General features: G+C 40.8%; 1 protein-coding gene across 1 annotated transcript; it reads right to left on the bottom strand.

The window, feature by feature from the left end:
- Positions 1-1030: 1030 nt before the first annotated feature.
- On the bottom strand, positions 1031-1762 carry LOC124190297 (secreted RxLR effector protein 161-like). The gene has a single exon (XM_046582922.1). It carries the CDS (start codon positions 1760-1762, stop codon positions 1031-1033), a length of 732 nt encoding a protein of 243 aa, XP_046438878.1.
- Positions 1763-23161: the final 21399 nt, after the last annotated feature.

Here is a 23161-nt window from a genome sequence, read left to right as displayed (position 1 = left end):
CCCCTTGGGTTTGCAGCGCATAGCCAAGTGCGCCGAGTTGTGCCGACAATGCTTTGATCAACGTATGACAACACGAGTCATAAGTGGCATCTGTGACCAGGAGGTGCGCAAAAAATTGCCCGCTATTACACCGTTCCCATCGTTACAGACCGCAATCGACTTATGCCGTAGCGAAGAAGCGGCTTGCAAAAACAAGTCACTATTGAGCCGTTCTGGTGCCACTTCAGTCAACGTGTTGAAAAATTCAGATGAAAAGGAAAATCGACGCCGCACTCATTCACGCAGAAGATACAGAGATGGACGCTCCGTGTGGAAATTGTGGTCACCCACCTCACGATGACGGCAGGTATTGCCCAGCCAAAGGCAGAGAGTGCCATAATTGCGGCAAATCGGACCATTTTTCGACGGTTTGAGAAAAGCATAGGGCTAACAGTGAGAAGCAAGATTCAGCTGTAGTACAGAGGTAGATAGGTCACCACATCCGTTTTATTCAGTTCCGAGCATGGCGGAATGTTGCTTTCGTGGTTCGTTTGCGTCGATCTAGGCCTTCTTCCGCCCTACTACCCAGAACCCTTCATGATCATGTTCGAGTATAGTGAGGAAACTGACGGTGAACATACTGTTGTGATTGACTATCTGTATTGGGATACATTGAATATTCAACGAGTACTTACAATTACTATTATGTGATGAGGTACAGTTGAATATTAAACACTTAGATACTTACGAAAGAAAGAGTGATGCTATTGAGTTTCTGACTTCTACACGAAGTAACAAAAGAAGAAAGACAGAAAAGAACTAAAACGAGGGATAGTGGAAAAGAATGGATACTAAGCAGCACCCTGTGTGCGCATGGGTTTCAGCAACTTGATGCCCGGAGCGTGTTGCCGCACCGCCTCGATTACCTTGTTCCAACACTTTATCTCAAGCGAAACCTGGATAATTGAATGATGAACAAAAAGAGAATATCTTCGGGACGACCGCATCAATGGCGTGACCTGGATTGAACTATCGGTAATGAAAAGAATAATTAAATAGTGATTGGAGCTTCCTTCACTCCCAGCCGTTCTCTCATCTCTCTGAAGGTGACGACAGCCAGAGGCTCTGTAAGGAAGTCGACAGTTTGTTGGTTGGTTGGGACATATTCTATCTTGATTTCTTCCTTTTGTTGCTGCTCTCTGACATAATGATATTTTACTTCAATGTGTTTCGTTTTCTTGTGCAGTTCCGGGTTGCCTGCCAGCCGGAAGGCACTCATCTGGTTGTCGCAGTAGAGTTTAGTGGGTTGTAATTGTTGACAGTTGATTCCATTCATCAAGCGGCGCAACCAAACTGCTTCTCTTGCGGCTTCGTTGAGTGATACGTATTCAGCCTCTGTTGTTGATTGGGCAATGCAGGTCTGGCGTGTGCTCCCCCATGAGATTGGTCCGTTATTAGCCATGAAGACTAGTCCTGACGTTGAGCGTCTTGTGTCTACCTCCCCTGCGTAATCTGAGTCGCAAAATCCTAAGAGGGTGTTTCTTTCGCCATTTCCGTCGGAAAAACATATTCCGTGATTTTTGGTTCCCGCTAGATATGACAAGATGTGCTTGACTGCTGACCAGTGGGGTCTGCCTGGGATCTCACAGAATCTAGACACTCGTCCTACTGCGTATGATATGTCTGGGCGAACAGTGATGGCTGCATAAATTAGGCATCCAACAGCCTCTCGGTACGGCTTCTTCTTCATTTCTTCCTTCTCCTGGTCTTCGGTTGAACACATTTTAATCGATAGTTGTGTGTGAGGGTCAGCGGGTGTAACCTTGTGACTGCAGCTGGCCATGTTGAATTTTTGTGAGTTTGAGTTTTTTCGATGTAGTTTGGAATGGAGACAAAAGTTTAGATGCTGCCATTGTAAGATGAGACTCGTAAGATAGAACAAACTCGTATTTCAAAGTTGGACTGACTGACGTTCGCGGTAGACTAATAAAATGGAGTTGCCGGATTTCTCTTATTCTATATTTATTTTTTATAAATTTGGCAACATTGTTAGTTTACTTATATTTTTCCCATTTATTGTATTATTATTATTATTTTGGATGGTCAGGGTTTTTTTTATTTATTCCATTTATTTATTATTTATTCCATCACACATATTACATACATTCGCTGTATTTGTATTTTCAATCTGGACGTTCAGGCCCAGGGCCTGAAAGCCGGGGCCTGAACGCCGGGGCCTGAACGTCCTACATCCGGTTTCTTCTTCGATGTCTAGGTCGAGGACTGTTGCGATTGAAAGCATAGTTCTTAGAGTAGTGTGTTTCACTACGAGTGAGAAAGTTTCTTGGTAGTCAATGCCTTTCAGCTGCGTGAATCCTTTTGCACAGTATCTCGCCTTGTATCGATCTTTCTCTCCATCTATGCCGATTTTCTTTCTGAATGTCCATCGAGTGTCAATTACCGAACGGCCTTTCGGTAGCTGAGCTAATTCCCAAGTTTCATTTTCTATGAGTGATTGAATTTCGTCCTCGATCGCTTCTTTCCACATAGCTGCATCAGGAGATGACAGTGCGTCTTGATAATGATTGGGCTCTACGTACGAATTAAGACTGAGTGATTTCAAAGATACCGTAGTAGTAGCGCTGTCTTTTTCTTTACGTTTCTTTGTGTCGTAGGAGCCCTGTTCCATGGGGAACAATCTCTTGGGTTGAGGTTGCCTTGATGAGCTTCTTCTTGTGGTTTTGGGTTGTTCAATTTGATCTTTCTCTTTGTCGTTTATCGACGGAGTCGGTGGTTCGGATGGCTCTGTTTCCTCTAGGTGGGTGGAAGATACCGTGGTGTCCTCCTCGAATATAACATCTCGGCTGATGTGAATTTTTCTTGTGGTCTTGTCGCATAGACGATAGGCTTTTTGTGTCTCTGCGTAGCCCACCATGATGTATTCTTTACTTTTGGAGTCCAGTTTTTGTCTTTCGGCGTCTGGGATGTGGGCGTATGCTTTCACTCCGAATTCTCTGAGGTGAGCCACGTTTGGTTTTTGGTTGTGCCAGATTTGATATGGCGTTATTTTCTTGTTTTGTGGCAATGTTCGATTGAGTGTGTACATGGCGTACATGAGTGCTTTTCCCCATAGCCAGAGGGGTAAATTCCTTTCATGAATGAGACACCTTACGGACTCAATGATAGTTCTGTTGTCTCTCTTTGCAGCTCCGTTTTGCTGTGGGTTGTGAGGTACGCTGGTTTCGTGTCTGATGTGGTTTTCTTTTAGCCAGGATTCGAAGGCGTTGCTGGTGAATTCTCCGCCATTATCGGAGCGAAGTGTGGCTACCTTTTTTCCTGTTTCGAAGTTGAGGGTGTGCACATATTCTTGGAATCTGTCCGGTACTTCTGACTTGTGCTTTAGGAGATGTGCTACACGATAGCTGCTGTGTTCGTCTTTGAACAGCACGAAAAATTTGGCTCCTCCTACCGTGCGGGTTTGCATCGGGCCGCAAATGTCGGAATGCACGAGCTCTCCAATTTCGGTTACTTTTCTTGTTCCTGGTAAGAAAGGTAGTTTGTGCATTTTTCCTAAAGCGCATCCTTGACATATCTCTTTGGGGATTTCACTCTTTTCTTTGAGAGTAATTCCTTCTACAGCTTCATGTCTCATCATCCTTTGGATTGTTTGGTAGTTAACGTGTGCTAGCCTTTTGTGCCACGTATTGAATGATGCTGCTTTCAGGGCTACTGCATTGACGTTGGATGTCGTTGCTTTCTCTGCTGACTGGGACATCTTGGTTGGTGCTGTTTGAATTTCAAGTTCGTACAGCGACATTCCACTCCTTTCTCCAGTCATGACAATTTGATTGTTGAGTGTGACGTTTACTTTGTTGGCAGTGAAAGCCACTTATGCTCCTAGATTTGTCAAAGCGGCGATGGATACAAGATTTACACCTAGATGTGGTACGTGGAGCACGTTCTTTGTTGTTCCTGTGTGGATGATTCCTGGAATTCTGCTTTCGACCTGAATGTCTCCTTTTCCGACAACTTGGAGTTTCGTATTTCTTATTCCATCAACTGTCCATGTCCCTTCAGGAATCGCTTGATAGTTGATGAAGGCTGATCTGTCTTCGGACATGTGCTGCGTAGCTCCCGAGTCTGCATACCATTTGCCTTTCTGTCTGTGCTGTATTAGCTCTGTCGCCATGGCCTTGTCTCTCCGAGTTTCTCTCATCTCGTTTTTTGGTTCTGCATGCTTCAGCTTTATGGCCTGGGAGAGTACAGTAAGTACATCGAGGTCTGTCACCCTGCATTTGGCGAGGTCTGTTGTGCAATCTACCGCTATCTTTTCTGTTTAGTCTCCCTCTTTGAGCTTGGCTGCTGTTGCTGTAGAGGGCTTGTTATTTGATGTGGAGCCGGTTGCTCCCAATGATTGTTGTGCTTGTTGGTGACGTTGTATCGCCCTTTCTTCGTTGACCAATCTGGTTGTGAGCAAGGCTCTAGTCTGCTCAGCTGGGTTGGTGCTTGCCCATGTGGTTTGAAATGTTCTGTAGCTCAGTGGTAGATTGCATACAATCTTTGAGATTATGTCCTCATCACCCACTGGTACACCGACATCTATAAGCTTTCCAGCTAGTGTCTCTACTGCTGTTATGTTTGCCATTATAGTGTCACCTGGTCGATATCTGTAATGTGGTAACGACTTTAGTGAAAATTCATTATTTTTTGAAAATTCTAGTTGTTCCTGCTTACGTATATGAATAGAATTCATTTCGTAGAATGGGCATCAGCAACTTGACGCCCGGAGCGTGTTGCCGCACCGCCTCGATGAGCTTGTTCCAACAGATCAACACTGCTGTCGCCATAACACCACCACCAATTGACATGTCTGACGTAGCTGCCGTGAAACAAGAGCTCTTGATCGAATTTGCAAACGTCTTCGACAAGAAGGGTTCATTGAAAACGACGTCTGGTCCATTAATGTCGATCGAATTACTGCCGGACGCCGTTATTTTTGCAGTAAGCGGCACCAGACCAATTTCATACCCTCAGCGTGGAAAGGTGAAAGGGCCTTCTGGATGACATGCAGACCAACAACATCATTGCTCCCGTTACCCAGCCGACAGTGGACTCATGCGCTGGTGGTCGTCGTGAAGCCGAACGGAGAGTTGAGGATCTGTGTCGTCATGACCAAACTCAACCGTCACCTGAAACGGACTTACTACCCGTTAGTCTCTCCAAAAGATGCCGTAGCGAGTAACACGATTGGTGCCAAAATTTTCAGCACATTTGATGCCCAACACGGATATTGGGGAATTCCAATATTATATATTGGAATATATATTATATTTGATATTGTTATGCATGGCTTGTGGCCCAGCAGGACGTTGTTGCATGGCTTGTGGTCCAGCAGCTCGTTGTTGCATGGCTTGAGGTCCAGCAGGACGTTGTTGCATGGCTTGGGGTCCAGCAGGACGTTGTTGCATGGCTTGAGGTCCAGCAGGACGTTGTTGCATGGCTTGGGGTCCAACAGGACGTTGTTGCATGGCTTGAGGTCCAGAAGGACGCTGTAACATGGCTTGTGGTCCAGCAGAACGCTGTTGCATGGCTTGGGGGCCAGCAGGGGGCTGTGACATGGCTTGTGGCCCAGCAGGACGTTGTTGCATGTATTCCACCATATTGTTCGGGGAATATGGTGGAAGGGCTCCAATATAAAAAAGTTTCTTCGCCATTTTCATGAATGTTTTGATTTTCGCTTCGTTCTTGCTGTTTCCACTCTCCTCCTCCTCATATACTAAAAGAAAAAATGAAATGTATAAAGTTTTGAAATTGAATTATTAAATGAAATAATTAAATACTAAATTTCTTACCGATTCCATATGGACGGACTTGCAATAAACAAGTGTAACTTGTTGATTTGCCCTTTGGATTGACATCCCATTTAAGATCCTCGAACAATCGCTCCATCTCCCGGACTACCACCTGTGGGTGGTAGTTCCCAAATTGATATGAATTGATTAGATACGAAAGAAAGAGTGATACTATTGAGCTTCTGACTTCTACACTTGGTAACAAAAAAAGAAAGACAGGAAAGAACTAAAACGAGGGATAGTGGAAAAGAATCGATGCTAAGCAGCACCCTGTGTGCGCATGGGTTTCAGCAACTTGACGCCCGGAGCGTGTTGCCGCACCGCCTCGATGAGCTTCTTCCAACAGATCAACACTGCTGTCGCCATAACACCACCACCAATTGACATGTCTGACGTAGCTGCCGTGAAACAAGAGCTCTTGATCGAATTTGCAAACGTCTTCGACAAGAAGGGTTCATTGAAAACGACGTCTGGTCCATTAATGTCGATCGAATTACTGCCGGACGCCGTTATTTTTGCAGTAAGCGGCACCAGACCAATTTCATACCCTCAGCGTGGAAAGGTGAAAGGGCCTTCTGGATGACATGCAGACCAACAACATCATTGCTCCCGTTACCCAGCCGACAGTGGACTCATGCGCTGGTGGTCGTCGTGAAGCCGAACGGAGAGTTGAGGATCTGTGTCGTCATGACCAAACTCAACCGTCACCTGAAACGGACTTACTACCCGTTAGTCTCTCCAAAAGATGCCGTAGCGAGTAACACGATTGGTGCCAAAATTTTCAGCACATTTGATGCCCAACACGGATATTGGGGAATTCCAATATTATATATATTGGAATATATATTATATTTGATATTGTTATGCATGGCTTGCGGCCCATCAGCACGTTGCTGCATGGCTTGAGGTCCAGCAGGACGTTGTTGCATGGCTTGGGGTCCAGCAGGACGTTGTTGCATGGCTTGAGGTCCAGCAGGACGTTGTTGCATGGCTTGGGGTCCAGCAGGACGTTGTTGCATGGCTTGAGGTCCAGCAGGACGCTGTGGCATGGCTTGTGGTCCAGCAGGACGCTGTTGCATGGCTTGGGGGCCAGCAGGGGGCTGTGGCATGGCTTGTGGCCCAGCAGGACGTTGTTGCATGTATTCCACCATATTGTTCGGGGAATATGGTGGAAGGGCTCCAATATAAAAAAGTTTCTTCGCCATTTTCATGAATGTTTTGATTTTCGCTTCGTTCTTGCTGTTTCCACTCTCCTCCTCCTCATATACTAAAAGAAAAAATGAAATGTATAAAGTTTTGAAATTGAATTATTAAATGAAATAATTAAATACTAAATTTCTTACCGATTCCATATGGACGGACTTGCAATAAACAAGTGTAACTTGTTGATTTGCCCTTTGGATTGACATCCCATTTAAGATCCTCGAACAATCGCTCCATCTCCCGGACTACCACCTGTGGGTGGTAGTTCCCAAATTGTTCTAGTCCACTTGAAATCCGGTTTTTCATTTCCAAGAATTTATTTCCTGGTGCGAATTCCCTATAAATTTTTCAAATAATAATGAATTATTTGAATAATTAAAAAAATGAAATTGAAATTTACCATGTCTTGTAGCGGTTGACAACTTGGGCGTTGATGTATCTAATGCATGCTTGGATTTCAGCAGCGCCGCGATGACTTGCCACGCCTATAGTAGGCTCCTCTTCTCCGTAGACAGTTAGAGTAGCGTGGTACTGGCCATCTAATTTTTCACCCTTTATAGTACATGAAGTACTTGCGAAATGACTGAGGAAACCAAACAGTCTTTGCTTGTAGTATTTTTCATCATTTCTTCGGATAATTTCCATCTAAGCAAAGAAATAAACAATTAATGAAAAATTTTTAGAATTAAAAAAATATTTTGTAATTTCACTTACATTTTGTGACTGCAAAATTGCTGATTGTGTACCACAATCAACAATTTGTCCCATGAAACTCCTTATTTTATTGCGTGCCCAAATAAAGCCCAATTCTTCGAGTTTTCCAGTGATGCGATTCCCGTATAGCATGGTAATTGTCTTCGGACACTTTTCGAAAAATTTGATGACGGCGTAAGTCCCTTCCTCCTGTACACGTCCATTCACATCTTCCATTACCGCCAACAGTTTTGGGATGATTTGTTGGTGGTAGTTATGGTGCAGACTTGGGTAGAAGTCTTTCAACATTTTTATAACTCCAGAGCATGCGGCCAAACGGACTGCTGGTTCTTGGTCACGGAGAAAATGTAGGATGTGATCCAGGATTCCATTGAGCAACGGTTTCATTTCCTATAAAAAAAAAGAATCATGAACGTTAAAAAAAGGAAAAAATGCAATAGAATAATAATTTTTACTTTCTCGCAGCATTCTCCAACAGCACAAATTGCCGTAATCGCAGCATGCCGCAACCTCCAGTCCAGATTTGTAAACATAACCGGTAAACGTTGAATGAGATGTGAGAAAACAGATTCACTGCCAATTCCACGTGCTAAACGCACAAGTGCGGTTTCAGCTTTCTTTGAGTTAAGATTGACCACACTTTCATCGTCATCCAATTCAGTCATCATTGTAAGGGCGGTTGGAATTATTAGCGGGAAAAGAGTGATGCCCCTTTCACGAACATAATCTGGTGCTGTTTCTGCTATAGTGACGATGACTTCCAGGGCCAGCTGACGCCATGAATCCAGTAAATCTTCATTGTCTACGGCTTGCGTACACTTCTTCAGCAATATGTTGACCTTCTGTCTGAATAACGCAGGTGTTTCAAGCGCCATATCCAAGACGCACTTCAGCAATGAATCATCTTCTTGTTTCTGAATACTTTCAGCAACAATTTGGATCACACCCGCAGTTAATTCCTGGGAATATGGGAAACTTTAATGTCTGAACATGAACAAAAAAAATCAAAACAATGTACCTGGAAATGTTGATGCATAACAACATCATTTCTGTTATGTAGTACGTATGATGTGAAAGTTTTGGCTGCTTGAAAGCGCACCGAATAATTTGACGATGCAGCCATACAATCTTTCAAAATTTGTTTAACGATTTCTTGGTTTCGGGACTGTTGATTTCCGAGAATCCCAGGAAATGATCCAAACATATTCAAGGCACTTATTTTGAATGTTGGAGTGCCGTTGCTGGCAGACTCAAAGAGAAAATTAAGGAACTCTGGCCAGAGGTTAATGCCTTCCGCAGACATCAATTGTCTTGCAAATTGTATCGATACGTGTCCGATTTTTCTTCTAATACCTTCGTCGACTTCAAATTTTAGGCCATTCAAAAACGTATTCTTCAAAGAATGACGGTAGTCGGTTGGGTGCTGTAAAGAAAAAAATTCATAATTACAACACAGCCAAAATTAAAAAAGTACATGACCAAACTAATTTGACTGAAAAAGTAAATTAATGGCATACATACTTTGCTGTAAAAGTCCTCGAATTTATCGGAAATTATTTCGCTCAGAAGGTTAGTTGCCTTTTGTTGTAAAGGTTCTCCTATTTCAGTGTTGCGGATGGAGTCCCAAAGATAAACTGATCTTGATTCTACAGGAAAACCATCAATGTATATCTACAATCATATCAAAAATAAAACATTTAACAAATCTTAAAAAAAATGATTTGTGTAGACTAACCTTGGCCGCGCTACGGACAGAGTTGTCTTTATGAAAGAGTGCGCTAAGCAGACGCAAGAACTGCTTATATTTCTTCTCGTTTTCGGCCATCGTGTGAAACCTTAACAAACACAAAATCACAAGTCATCATTATCCAACAAAAACCTTTCAAGAATAAAAAAATAATAAATATAAAAAGAGAGCTCAATATAAAATGCTGGACCAAAGACACACACAAGCACGCAATAGTTGGCAGTATTACACCGAAGTACCACACTGCTACAGTACCTTACGAGATGGTGCAGAGTGCTGCCATAAAATAAAAATAAAAGCAAAAATAACAGATCTTTTCCTTTGCGCCTAAAACAAAAACATATGAAAATTCGCGCGACCTGTAAACAAGACAATCAAACTATTGTAGTACTTGTTGGTCAACTAGAGTGATTCTATTAATTAGTTTCAAAACTTTCTGCCGACACTCTAGGGAAAAACACAGCAAAGCATCAATATTTAGTAAATAGTGCAAGCCAACTTTATACGCCAGTGTCTATCTCTACTTCACCACCAAATCTATAGGATCGACTATTCTGCCCCCTGAATAGACACTGATTTACAGTGATTGGGTATCTTCAGAAAACAATCCAGACGATGAATAAATCACAAAATTTTCTCGCTTGGAATATTGTAAAATAATATAAATAAATAATATAATATTGATATTGATATGTTGATATTATATAATATATATATTATATAAGTGATCGAACTTGTTGTCTTTGTGATTTTTATCACGCAAGTCCTCCTTTCATTTGATTGCATTGTTATATGTATACTGAGGTTGTCTTTGTGCTTTGTATCAGCGAAATAGATATCCATTAAGATATGCACGAGAAGTGTCATAATTATTAGAGCTACGAAACAGATAATGAACTGGCCAATAATGGAGACAGCTAGGAGTATGCTGAATGGGAAGAAGGTATCCCTAGAACTCTCGGGAGAAGCGGCCATGAGTGCAACTCATGACCTGAATTGAAAGATTTCCAGCACCAATGAAGTGACTCCGTTTGAACCCTGGAAAGAATGTAAGCCGGACATTTCATATCTTAGAATCTTTGGCTCTCCAGCGTTTACGCATGTTCCAGATGAATTAAGACGGATGTTGGACCCAAAAGCTGTTAAGTGCATCTTTGTAGGATAGTGTGAGAACTCAAAGTCCTTCAGAATGTGGAATCCAGCAACACGTAAGATCATCATTAGTCGTGACGTCATTTTCAAGGAAGAGCCACTAAACAAGGAGGTATCATCAGGAGAAACCACTGACTGTTGGAAATGAAATGGGCTTCCAACAGATGGCTGTAAGATCCATCTGAATTACCAAATCTGCCACATTTAACTGTATATATTTGAAGGGCCCAACGCGTGGTCCCATTGCACAACCGCCTTTAACCCAAAATACCTTTGTGCTTCCCCCCTCTCTTACCCTACTTCATGTATCAAGAGACGTTGGGGCGGCAGAGTGTTAGAAAAACTCTTGTTGTGTGTCAATATCAGTGTCTAAAGTATCCTTTTCAAAGGTGATTACACCTTATGAAAAGTATACTTTTCAATTACGTTCTTTAACGTAATAGTGTGATTATAAATGTTTTATAATCACGCTTTGTCACTATTTCTCTTTTAGATAAATAGGTTCTAAGCGGGTGATTCGCGCATCGAACACCCTGAGTTAAAAGTGGCAAGCTATAGACATATTTCAAGAATTTATTGTCAGCAGTATTATTTCTGTAGCAGTTGTGACATTGAAATTCGGCTGTTAATGGATAGGTCGACATAGTTAGCAGCCATCGCATCAGACCCCCAACCACCAAGGTGTTTAAGTTGACTTTCGGTGGCTCCGTTGGCTGCAGCTGCAGTCGCTCCTCCTCCCTTTCCGCAGTGCTTGCCGTAAAATGTTGCGTCGTACCCCAACATAGACATAGGTTTTTTCATGTCGGTCAGAGCTCCACTGTATGACACAGCCTTGTTTGGATTTGATGTGTTCTTTGGGGTGGACGAGGGTACCATATAACCAGAGTATGTAGGCCCCAAGAACTGAAAATAATTGATGGTGAGTTTCACCGGGCATATCTTGTCTTCAGAATTCGAAGCAACAATCCTCTCGCTTCCTTCCGAATATTGATCGTTTTTTCCACCTTTGAATAAAATCTTGAGATGCGGAGACGGAGTTGGTTTGTAGACGACGTCTTTCTTCTGTAATTTTGCTATGTCGCTAAACCGCCCAAGAGTGTGGTACTCCAATGATAGTCTCCAGATCGTTCTCCAGAGGACGACAGACGCTTTTAAGCCATCTCTTCCATGTTCAGGTCGAAAGAGATGTGAGTACATTTTGGATAGGATCTCTCCAGTCATAGGCCGTTTTGCTACTCGTTCCTGGGAATGCTCGTTACGAAATCCACGAAAGAGCAATGATATACTCTCGTGATTCGTTGGTGATTGCAGCATACGGATGCGATATTCGTGTGCAATTGCTGGACTTAGTGTCACAACTTTGGAATACGATTCACTTCTGAGCACACCAAGAGAGAGACAGCCGACTAACTGTTTGTGATCAGCGCCAAACTCTGGTACACCGTTCTATTGACAGAAGTCTGTCCAAATGTCATATACACGAGTGTATTGTTGTTTAGTTGAGTCTTTTACAGATTTAGAAAGATAATAACGAGGTACATCTGTACCGGTGGACAGACTCGACTCGTAATTTACTTCAATAATGACAGATGATGAATCGCCTCCAGGGCTCTGGTTTGCCATAATTAGTCTATTATTTTTAAATACAATCACAGAACGAGAGAGAGACAAGCGGTTTTTCGGGACACAGATTCACGGTTAAATTAGTAGCAGACGAGAATTTGCTAGTTTGCCAGATTTTTATTTTTATTGAATTGAATTGAAAACGAGATACAAACTTAGTAGACACGCAAATGTTTTTCAATTTGAATCGAATTCAATAAAGAAAGCAAGAAAATTAAATTTCGTTCTTCCTGTGAGAGGAGATCGGTGGTCGAGTTTGTTTTGGATAATGAAAGGTCTGTGTGTTTCGACAAACTTGAAAGGCCACAACAGACATCCTTCTGTGTCGAAGATTTCGACCCAATAATCCGCGGTTCTCCATTCAGGCACAAAAAGTACCCCACTCGTCTTTGATGCCCTTAGTCTCTTGACGATTCGGAATACTTCTTTGATGGGTGGGCATATCCATGATACTTCACCCTCCCATGAATCCGAAAAGGCGTCAATGCCCGACGTGTTGTGACAATAGAAATTTGAACAGAATCTTTGGCATTTTTTGTTCCGATCCGATGCAAAGAGGTCAATCGTGAACTTGTGCTTGTTGTTAATTTTTTGGTAAGTTTCAATATCCACTTGTTAATCGTCCGTGTCCGTTGTTTTTGAACCATCGTCTGCTGTCTGGATACGAGGGTCGTCACGTAACACGAGAATAGTGATTATTTTGATGTTTAGTCTTTGGCAAAAAACCATGATGCGAAAGACATAGAGATGTTCGCCTTTTATAGAATAAGCGCAAGTGGCAAAGCCGGAAGCGTCGCTGGCCCAGATCTTCTCTTTCATTTGTAAGAGTATGATTTGCAACGAAGCTTTGTTTCATAGAGGAGCTTGGGGGGCCGATGCTGGACACGACTGATATTTCGGTGGCCGTCGAACGTATGGGGGAATTGTCGAACTTGTGGCAATTCTCAAGAAAGAATTTCATCCCATTGGTAGCTTCCTCACTTATAACCAGACGTGGACCTCATCCTCGTTGTCGGACGGCCTCGTCCAAGTCGATATACGCTGCTCTTGTTGTCATTAAGACGACTGGTCCTAGAGCCGGTTCAGTAGCTACTATTTTACCTAGTATTTTAGCGAGATCCCGGGCCAAAATACTCTTTGGTCCATAGTTGGTCGTTTCTTTCACCTGTTGTAAGATGAGCTGTTTTTTTATTTCCCTAAGTCGAACCGTCATGCTGCGGGTATCAATGATGAATCCTAAATACTCTTTGGATTGGCTCGCGTCACCTTTTTTATCAGATTTATTTGTCTCAATAATAAATCCGGACTTTTGTAGGACATCGTAGACAAAACTCGGTGCTCTTCTGCTTGACGCTTTGAAGTTGCCATGAATCTGCCATCGTCCATATAAATCGAATGACGTATTTCATTCTCATGTAAATAAGCGTTAACTGGCTTAACAATCTTCGTGATGCAGTGACGGCAGAAGAAAGTCGAAATGGAAGAGAGAGGAAGATTAGATATTGCTTCTCACCGTTAGGTTTTGGTATGGCTGCACCGAGAAACTTTGTATGAGATGGATGGATTTTTATATGGTGGTAGGCCGCCTTCAAGTCATTTGTTATCTGATAATCCTGATCATGCGTCAGTTCTAGGGCTCGCTGAAAGTGTGTCAGAGTAACCTTTTGCTCCTTAATGCACAGGTTTACACCCTTGACCCGTCCCAACAAAGTCTTGTCTTCTTCGAGCCGTCCTTTCCAATCTTTGTCGACACCATGAAGGGAGACACGCAGTGAGGTTTTAGTCGACGAATTGAATGATCCCAGTCTCTTTTAGGTCCGCAAAGGCTTTGTAAACGAAATCCAAGTCCTGATAAGCTTAATATATAAAAAGAGGAAACAGACTAAGCCTCCTGCCTCCTCGTCCTCTTGGAACATATCCTCCTCGATAACTTCCAGACGGTCCGGCTCCAAATTTGCCCTTGATCCTTTTTGGCTGAGCATTTGATCGTTCTTTGGCTGTCTCGCGGTCACGTTCGCGTCTGTATTCCAGTTTTTCCTTCTCCTCCAAGACTTTTGCTAGATCGTCGTCCAGATATTCGTCATTCTTCCTTTTGGCATATTTGTCAGCCGTCTCTCGTCCATGTTTTTTTCCAAATTTGAAGAAAGAAGAGTTGCTTGCGGGCATGCTCATCTGACTTCCTGAACTCTGCTAGTGCCGCTAGTGCTGCCCTCTTGTCAGTATCTTCTTCCATCTGGGCAACTATTCTTCTTGCTCCAAGCATAGCCTACTAAATGACCTAGTTCAAGCCTGTTCCATTGGGCTCTCAAAGTGACCGACACTATGGAAGGAGCTTATTTTAGAATGGACACTAGCGAATCCACCAAAGAGTTTTGGAACTTCATTGGGTTCTTGTTTTGTAAACAGTTTTGTTTGGTTTGTTAGACATTTACTCTTTTGGAAGTGTTGGACATTAAAGACGTTGACAATGATTGAATGGTTTGAAAAATTCTCTATTGCAAGCCTTCTGTTCAGTTTCATGGTAAGTAGCATAAGTAAACAAAAATCATTACGTTAAGAAATGTATAATTTGTCATGGTTTTCTTAAACTTTGCCTTATGAAAAGGCTCTGTATTTTTGGTTCAAAGGCTTTGATTTGAAATTTATCTTTGGCATTTCTTTATCTGTTTTCCCGTTGCCAAAATTAGTAAATGCTGGACGTAAAAACTTAGCCAGTATCCATCTAATCATCTTTTCATTCTGTTTAGGTGACTTATCCCCACAACTCATTGTGTCACATTTCATTAAAAAAGGAGTTAAGAAATTTGTGAAATCTTCCTGCATATGTGTTGTTTCTCGCATAAGGGGAATCACTTTCTCTAGGAATTTTGTAACTGTGGAAAGCCGAGACACAAATTCCCAGTGTGGATAATTTAAACTGGAACGATCTAAGGTGTAAAAGTAAACTGATATGTTACCAATATGTTTTTATAATTTTTATTACCCATTTCCACGATCAGGCCAAACACTCTAGATTTTTGCCTTGTATTCTCATTCAAGGTTTCCAGTTTGTCAGTACATTTAGAGCAAAATTCCTGCTCTGTGAGGCATCGCAGCACATAACCACATGTTGTAGCTAATGCAGCATTTTTCAAACCAGGAAAAGGATACACTGAAAAAAAAAACTTTAGAATTCTATTCACTGATTGGTATTTAAGTATATCTTACTTGGTTCTCTATGAAGCTCATCTAAAATTTCTAAACTAGAAGCCTCCAACTCTGACAAGAAATCTCTTGTTCGAACCAGTTTGGGAGAAGTTCCCATTGTTGTCAGGGCTATTAGTTTTGAGGCTGTTCTTTTTTCTTTTCTTAAAGGTACATTGTATTCGTTTGACGAATATACCAGTTGCGTTCGCGCAATCTTGTCCCAGGCAAAGGTAGCCGAAGGAACGTCAACCTTGTTGTTTCCGCCAGCCATGCCCCGAATGGAACCAAACATCATTCCAATATGGTCAGTAGAAAATTTTCTAGTCAAGACATATTTAAAATGTCTTTCTTGAAGTAAATACCGAATGCAGGCAGCTGTAGACCGACTCGTTAATAACAGCGCTTCATAGGTTTCTTTGCTCAGAAATCCTAATAGATTCTTACTTCCCAGACATTGCTTATACCACTTTGTGTAGTAAGCTGGGCATTTTTTTTCTAAGAAATCGAATCTCCAGTCGTCCACGTCAGTAAATGTTTTTTTTTCTGTTTGCAGAGCTGTTATGTGATGTGTTGTGTTGCACACGTCGTGTAAAGCAAACCAAAGATAGTTCATCTCCATAAGCTCAATTGTTGCGTCTATTCCACGAAATCCCTTGAGGTCATTGTTTTGACATAATCGAAGAGTTGCTATCATTTCTTTGCTGAATATTTCCTTGGCAAACCTTACTTTCATGCGGTCTAGACTGTTAGGTTGCGTGTGTTTGAACGTGAGGTGCCTCATAGGGCGAAAAAACAAGAATTCTTTTTGAATTTCACGCACTTTTTTAATGGGTTCGAAGGAGACTTTTTCGCCACACACATCGAAGACTCGTTCCATAAACAGATTCCGCATGTTTTTGATGAGGTGCGTATAGTCGTAGCTAAAAAACAACTTTCTTGTGGGATCCATTGGATGTGAAATAAATGGAACGACTTCACCATTTCCAAAGTATTTAAACATTTTCACATTAGTTGATGCGTTGTCAGTTACTACACGTTCGACAGAGAACCCTTCCAATTCAATCTCTCTTATTACGTAGCATGTTAATTTATACAGTTGTACTGCTGTTAGTTTTCTAACAAAAAAAAGGCAACGGGGATTTTGTACGATGTTGAAAGCCCTGTCATTAAGAATCCTAAGAGACGATTTGGGGTGTTGGTAATGTGCATGACAACTCTGCATGACTGCATGATAATAATCTGCATGAATTCGCCGCATGAACCGAGCTGTCATGCACGTTGCGATGGCATAGTAAACTGCATGACTATTTCTGCATGACACCAAAAGAAAGCTTTTTTTTTAATGGGGGGGGGGGAATGGCCATGCATACTTAAAGGAAGATGAAATGCTTCTGGCAAGCGCCCATTTGAAAAACAACCAATTGCTACATGATTGGTATGTTCATCACGCAACGTCCACTGGAACTTACCCTGTGCCGAAAGAAAAACGTTGGATACAAATAATTCATACCGGAAAATGCCATTGGGTCCTAGCTGTTTCCGGTTTCCCAGTGTGCAGAAACCATAATGTAGCCGTGTATGACAGCTTGGGATTTGAAAGGAGTTCCGAAGAGGAAACGGTGAAAGCAATTTCCAGCTTGTTGGGTTATACAGATTACAGCTTGTATGCCCCAAGTTGTCAAAAACAAGCTGACAAAAGCAGTTGTGGTGTGTTTGCACTTGCATTCGCCGTTGAAGTTGCTCTAGGAGCAGACCCTTCAACCATTGTCTTCGTAAAAGAATCTCAAATGAAGGATCACTTAAAGGGCTGTTTACGAGACTTAGAATTAAAACCTTTTCCAAAAACATCGACATCCAAAGTACAACCAACCAGACAAAAAGTATGGAAAATAACCAGTTAAAATTGAGTTCATTGTTGCTATGTTGTTGGTTTTTTGTAACCGGTTAAGCCCTTTAACTTTACTTTATTATGTAAATCCATTATTTTCCTTTCCTGTTTTTTTTCTTTCATGAAAAATTTTTCATTTTGTTTTGACTTCATTTTAACGACACGATACAATACAAGATACAACAAAATACAATACAGTGATTGAATTTCAATATAAAATATGGGGGTAATCTGCATGAATCCTTTTCGATTCATGCGGCGAATTCATGCAGATTATTATCATGCAGTCATGCAGAGTTGTCATGCACATTACTAATACCCGACGATTTGCCAAAAGGGCTTTTTTTTATTTTTTAATATTCCACCCGAGTGCTCTTCTCCAGCCATCCATTGCTTGACGAGTGTACTTTTAGGACCAATTGCCATTTCATCAACTTCGAGTGAGATTCTTCTTTCATTTTCAAACAAATTTTCTCTCTCCATTTTCAGTCTCTGCCGAACAGGTTCGGTTATTCCAACATCTCCGGTTGACTTGCCATTATATGTGCGCAAAGTTTTCCTTGAATGAAGCATCATTATTTTAGTTCGGCGAAAGTATGCGTAAACTCCAGGTGATCTTGCTTGAAGCATGATGCAATGTTTTATAACTTGCTGATGCCATTTATTTTTTTTTTCTTGTTCACTTTTTCATACTGCTCAATCAAATTTACAATGTACTAATGTTATTTTTATAGCTGTTATAGTGTTATTCATGTCTTACCTGATTGATTAGGAAAGTGGCACCAACCTCCCCGTCAGCAGCTCGATCTTCCAGTTTAATGTGATTGGCCAGTTTCTTTTGGAGGTTAATTTCTCTTTCCTTCGATAATTGTAATTCTTTTTTCAACTTTTTAATAGTTTCTTCTTTTTGTAATAGTTTCCTTCGGAGAACCGTTACTTTCGTGGCTTTTTCTCGTCGCATGGCTTCCTGCTGAGCAACATTGTGGGCCAAAAGAAGTGGATACCCCGCATTAACCTTCACGATCTTCTTGGTCTTCTTGGAAGGTACATGAGAGTCGGGTATATGCGCCTTTCTTTTATGAGAAGTACTGTGGCAATTTGTTTCCAAAATTTTTGCAGCAGAAACTTCATTAGAAATAAGAACACCTTTACTTTCCACACATTCATTTTCCAGGGAGAGCTTCCGGGCTTCCGACTTTCCCCTGTCCAATGGCTTTTCTTCTGTTGAATTTCTTTCTCTTACTTTCCCGTCCAAAAATTCATTGTGCATTAATTGTCTTAAATTTCTGGTGGTTTCGGTTAGATAATTGAATGATTTGCCGCTGGCAATGCAGTATGCATATTGGCATAAGAACACACCGCAATCAAACGTATTGGTTTGGATGGGTAACTCAGAACATATTTCTGTTCTCCATTCCTCTTTGTCAGTATTTAGGGAAATTGAAGTGAGGTGGTCTTGTACCAACTTCAATATTCCCCTATCATTCCATTTTAGACTGTCGTAGTACCTTAAAATTTTTTCTTTCATTGAAACAGAAATAAGCGCCCAGTGTGTGTTGCTGTGGTTTACCGGAGTGAAAATGTAATCCAGATTGGGAAAATCCAGCGTCAATGTTTTCTTACAAACTAGTTCAGTCCAAACGGCGCTTGATTGTGCCGCTTGTAACGCTGGAATGAAGCAACAACCGAGAGACGCAACTTGAGGGTAAGTCACGCTGGAGAGATTTCTTGAAATAATATGGGTTCAAATAGTCGTCGATGACCTGTGAGATAAATGAAATATATGTTTTTTCATGGCAGTTATTTGTTTGTTGAATTTTTTTTTACCAGGTCGTCTAGCCAGTTTTCGCCAAGGAGTGTTTGTATTCCTTGAGCCTTGGCTTGGTTTTCTTCGAGTAGGATTTCTTCTGCGGAAGATTTGTAACGGTTGCAGGTACTGATAGCCCATTCTTCAACTACTTCGGTGGAAATGAGACTTTTATCTGGAACTAAACAGTCATCAAATGCGTAGGTTGGTGTTGTTGGTGCGGTTCTCTAGGTCAAATGAAGAACGTCATGCCTATCTCTTTGTAATCATGCCATTAGGTTGTCTACCTTGGTAACCAAAGGTGGTTGTTGGAGTGGCGTATAAACATCCCTTTTCTGGTAACCGAGGGTCCCGAAGTCATTTGTTTCTAGAGAAAGCGGTTGTTCATTCATACATTTTCTTTTGTACATAATTTTATCGATTTTATCGATAATTCAATGCGAATCATTTTAAAAATTTGTAGCGTTCAATCAGAAAATAAAAACAATATCAAACGAAATATTCAAAACTAAACCTTTTTCAAGTGAAATTCTGTAGGAACATTGTTTCCATTTAAGATCTTCTTTCCGTTTCTTATTGAGTATGAAGCTTCAGTAAAATGGTCGCTGCAAATAGCAGCTGAATCACCAATACACCTCATACCCTTACGTAACCCGCAAATAGTTTCACTTACGGGTGTTATCCACATTTCTCTTAAAACTAAATTAGAAGGCATGCAAAATAATCTGCATTTCTTTTGCCTTCTTCCCTCTACAATTGTTGCACGAATCCACGATGCACTTAACCACCATTTTCCACCCAAATTTTTTGTTGTTACTGGAATCAGACGAATTATGCTTTTATAAAGAAGCACATGTTTCATCTGTTGAATCGATTATTGAATAAAAAAGCGCGTTAAGTCATAATGAAGCCCTTAGGTTATAAAATAATAATGAAGCCCTTCGGTTATAAAGCCTATAATTAGGCTAAACGGACTCAAAATCAAAAATCGCTGGTTTCTTTCTTCATAAATCTTAAAAGAAACAGAATCTGAATTATTTTTCTGTATTTTCATATATAATTTTGAAAGATTCACTATAATGGAACTAAGCGATCAAAGCAAGTAATATTTGGCGGAAATTTAAAAATATAGAAACATGTGTATATTTTTCAAAAAGTTGTTCTTTGTCTCCAGTAGAATGCGCCACAGTCCATTCGACGTAGAAAAAAAGGAGGCAGGACATCGGTCAAAACTTATGCACGGGCGAGATAGCCATGGAGCAGGCTTTGACAAGTCACATTTAGTAGGCTATGCTCAGAGTATCCCGTTTTGCAAAGGAACAATAATATTTTCCAGTGCCTCTAATTGCTGTAAAAACAAAGGAGAAGAAGGCCATGAGTTGTAGAATATGTTCGTTGGGCAAACGGGAATGTTTCAGTTTGATGTGTGTGTGTCAATTTGTCAAGGCTCGTACCGATTCATGACTAGCATATGCTATCGTAAAATCCACGACTGAATACGTGCGATTCACTCATGACCGTTTATGACTGCAGTTGTGATTGCAAGCGGTTCTCAAACATATGACTTAATTCATGACTGGAAGTTAAATGGAGAACATTACACGACTTGGTACGTGTGAATTAGCTCAGAGCTTGACCGTGCAGTCGAAGACTTGATACGTACGACTCAGAACATGTCTCAACATGTCATTGTAAATAAATTCACGACTTGATGCGTATAATCAACTCAGGACTTGACCGAATAGTCGTGGTTGTCTACAACCTAAACAACCATGTGACTCAGTTCATGAGTGGAAAGGGCAGCTGTTGTAGTTCACGAACGTGCAATCGTAAAAGTACCTGGTGAAGAGGCCCAAATTTAATCTATAATGGTATTCCGCTCATGACTGTTAACATGCAGCGGTTCGTTTGTGACTGAGTAATTAATGAAACTCACCAAGTGTGCGGTCTACTATTGTGTGTTGAATCTGACTTTGCATACACCAACTGACACACACACACGCACAACACACGTAACCACACACGTCTAATCAATTGTAAATGTTTTATCTTGTCAAACTTCTTTCAATTCTTTTTCCTTGTCTGGAACAGCCTCAATAAATCCAAGCAGTTGTGCTCGGCATGCTGCCAACTCTTCTTTTGAAATGGCTTCCCAGTCGTCATCGAAAAATGGTTTTGCCATTTTCGCACTTTTCTAAATCTTGATGTTGATTGTATGCGTTGACACTTGATGATACGATGTGACACTTGATTTTTTATAATTTGTAAGACAATAAGGTTTCACTATAAAGAGAATTTACGTGTTCTTTAAGCTAGGCTTTGCTTGTGAATGGTTCGTCTGCAGCAGCGTATAATCATATACTTTGTAATGATTATAGAATGGTTACGAACCATTCACTTCATAGAAAAGTGTTAATATTGATCTGTAGAATACTTCACGCTCAGTTTTAATACAAACTACCAGGTCTCATATATATCTTTCCGTGTCGTTCAGCTTATTTCTACTAAAAATAAATTCGGTACGTACCCTACTTGCACACTTACATAATTAGAATATAACATGTATGTACATGAATGGATGTGCGACATAGATTTCGTACGTTCTCTTAACAAAATAGAAACATCCAATTTACCCCTCTGTTCGATGTGGGCTTGCGTACGTTGTATGTATGTAGTAAGAAGAACTATGATTATAGGGATAAATTGGAAATAAACGTACGTCAATGTACATCGGATCCTATTATATTTGATACCCTTTGAATCCAAAGGGTATGTACCGTTTTTCATACCAGGTATGAAAAGGATTGGGATTCAAAACTAGTGCTACAATAATGGTGCACACGGTGCATTAAATGCGCATCTACTTTTCTACATAGAACATGCTTTAAAAATAACAAATACAAACGCTGAAAATAGGTTCAAAAACTATATTGTTGCACAGATACACGTTATATTTAAACCCGTTGACTAATCAAAAACAATAAAATAACAACACAACTAAAATTACAAACACAACACACAAGAAGTTGTGAAACAGATAAATCTTCATTTTCACTAGTTATGTCTTGATGGTTTGCAGGTACAGGAGAAAATGGTCTCGCCACCCTGCGAATCCGCTTACCCCCTTCCAAGATCTTCTTGTTCGGAAGCGAAATCAGTGTTTTCAGTGGCAGGAATATCTCTGGCTCTTGCTTCGTTGTAACTTTCTAAATAAAGAAAAGAAGGCATTACAAAATAATGAAAATTTTAATAGAAACAAGGAAATGTTTCACTTACCAAAAGTTTTTCGCAGATTTGCATAAAATGTACCCCACTGTTTCTTGGGTTGAGTCCGGTTCTTACTTTGCTTTGTTGGTTGAAACTGTGGCCACACACCGCATAATTTATCTTCTACTCCAGATATCTGGCACCACACATACTTTCAATCCAACAGGTGTGTAAGTCTACAATGTAGAACTCTCCTTTCTGAAAACAGAATGAATGGTTTTGAATAAAATAGCACAGAGAAATTTAAAATGAAAAGAAAATAATACATCTTTGAAGAACATGATGTCTTTTACACTGGCTGATCTGCTGATTGGCCAAAAGGACTTTTGGGTTACGACAAACCTACTGAAACAAACATTTAGAACACATTTCAAAAACTGAATCTGCACAAGGGTTTACCAGTAATGAAAAAGATGCTGTATCGCTTAGTTTACCACAATAATGTTATACAAGCTCAGAATAATTACCAAAAATATGAAGTTTATAGTCATTGCCACTAACAATGTTAAAAATAGGCTACATATAATCAAGACAACGTTACAATTCTTCACAACAAATCTTACATTTTAATTTGAAATTAACAATCGAAAATTGAGTACATAATTATGGATTTAACAGATGAATGTGCTGTGAAAATAAGATTTTCACTCTTCAGTCGACCAGAAAGATGGACAATGGCGACCGGTTCATGATTTGGAAATAATGACGCTTGGGTTTTTTTTACAGTGAAGGCATTTATGGTT

Source organism: Daphnia pulex, chromosome 3, assembly GCF_021134715.1.
Source record: "Daphnia pulex isolate KAP4 chromosome 3, ASM2113471v1".
Taxonomy (NCBI): Eukaryota; Metazoa; Arthropoda; class Branchiopoda; order Diplostraca; family Daphniidae; genus Daphnia; species Daphnia pulex.
The sequence above is the reverse complement of the archived record's forward strand: the minus strand, read 5'-3'. Positions and strand labels throughout refer to the sequence as shown.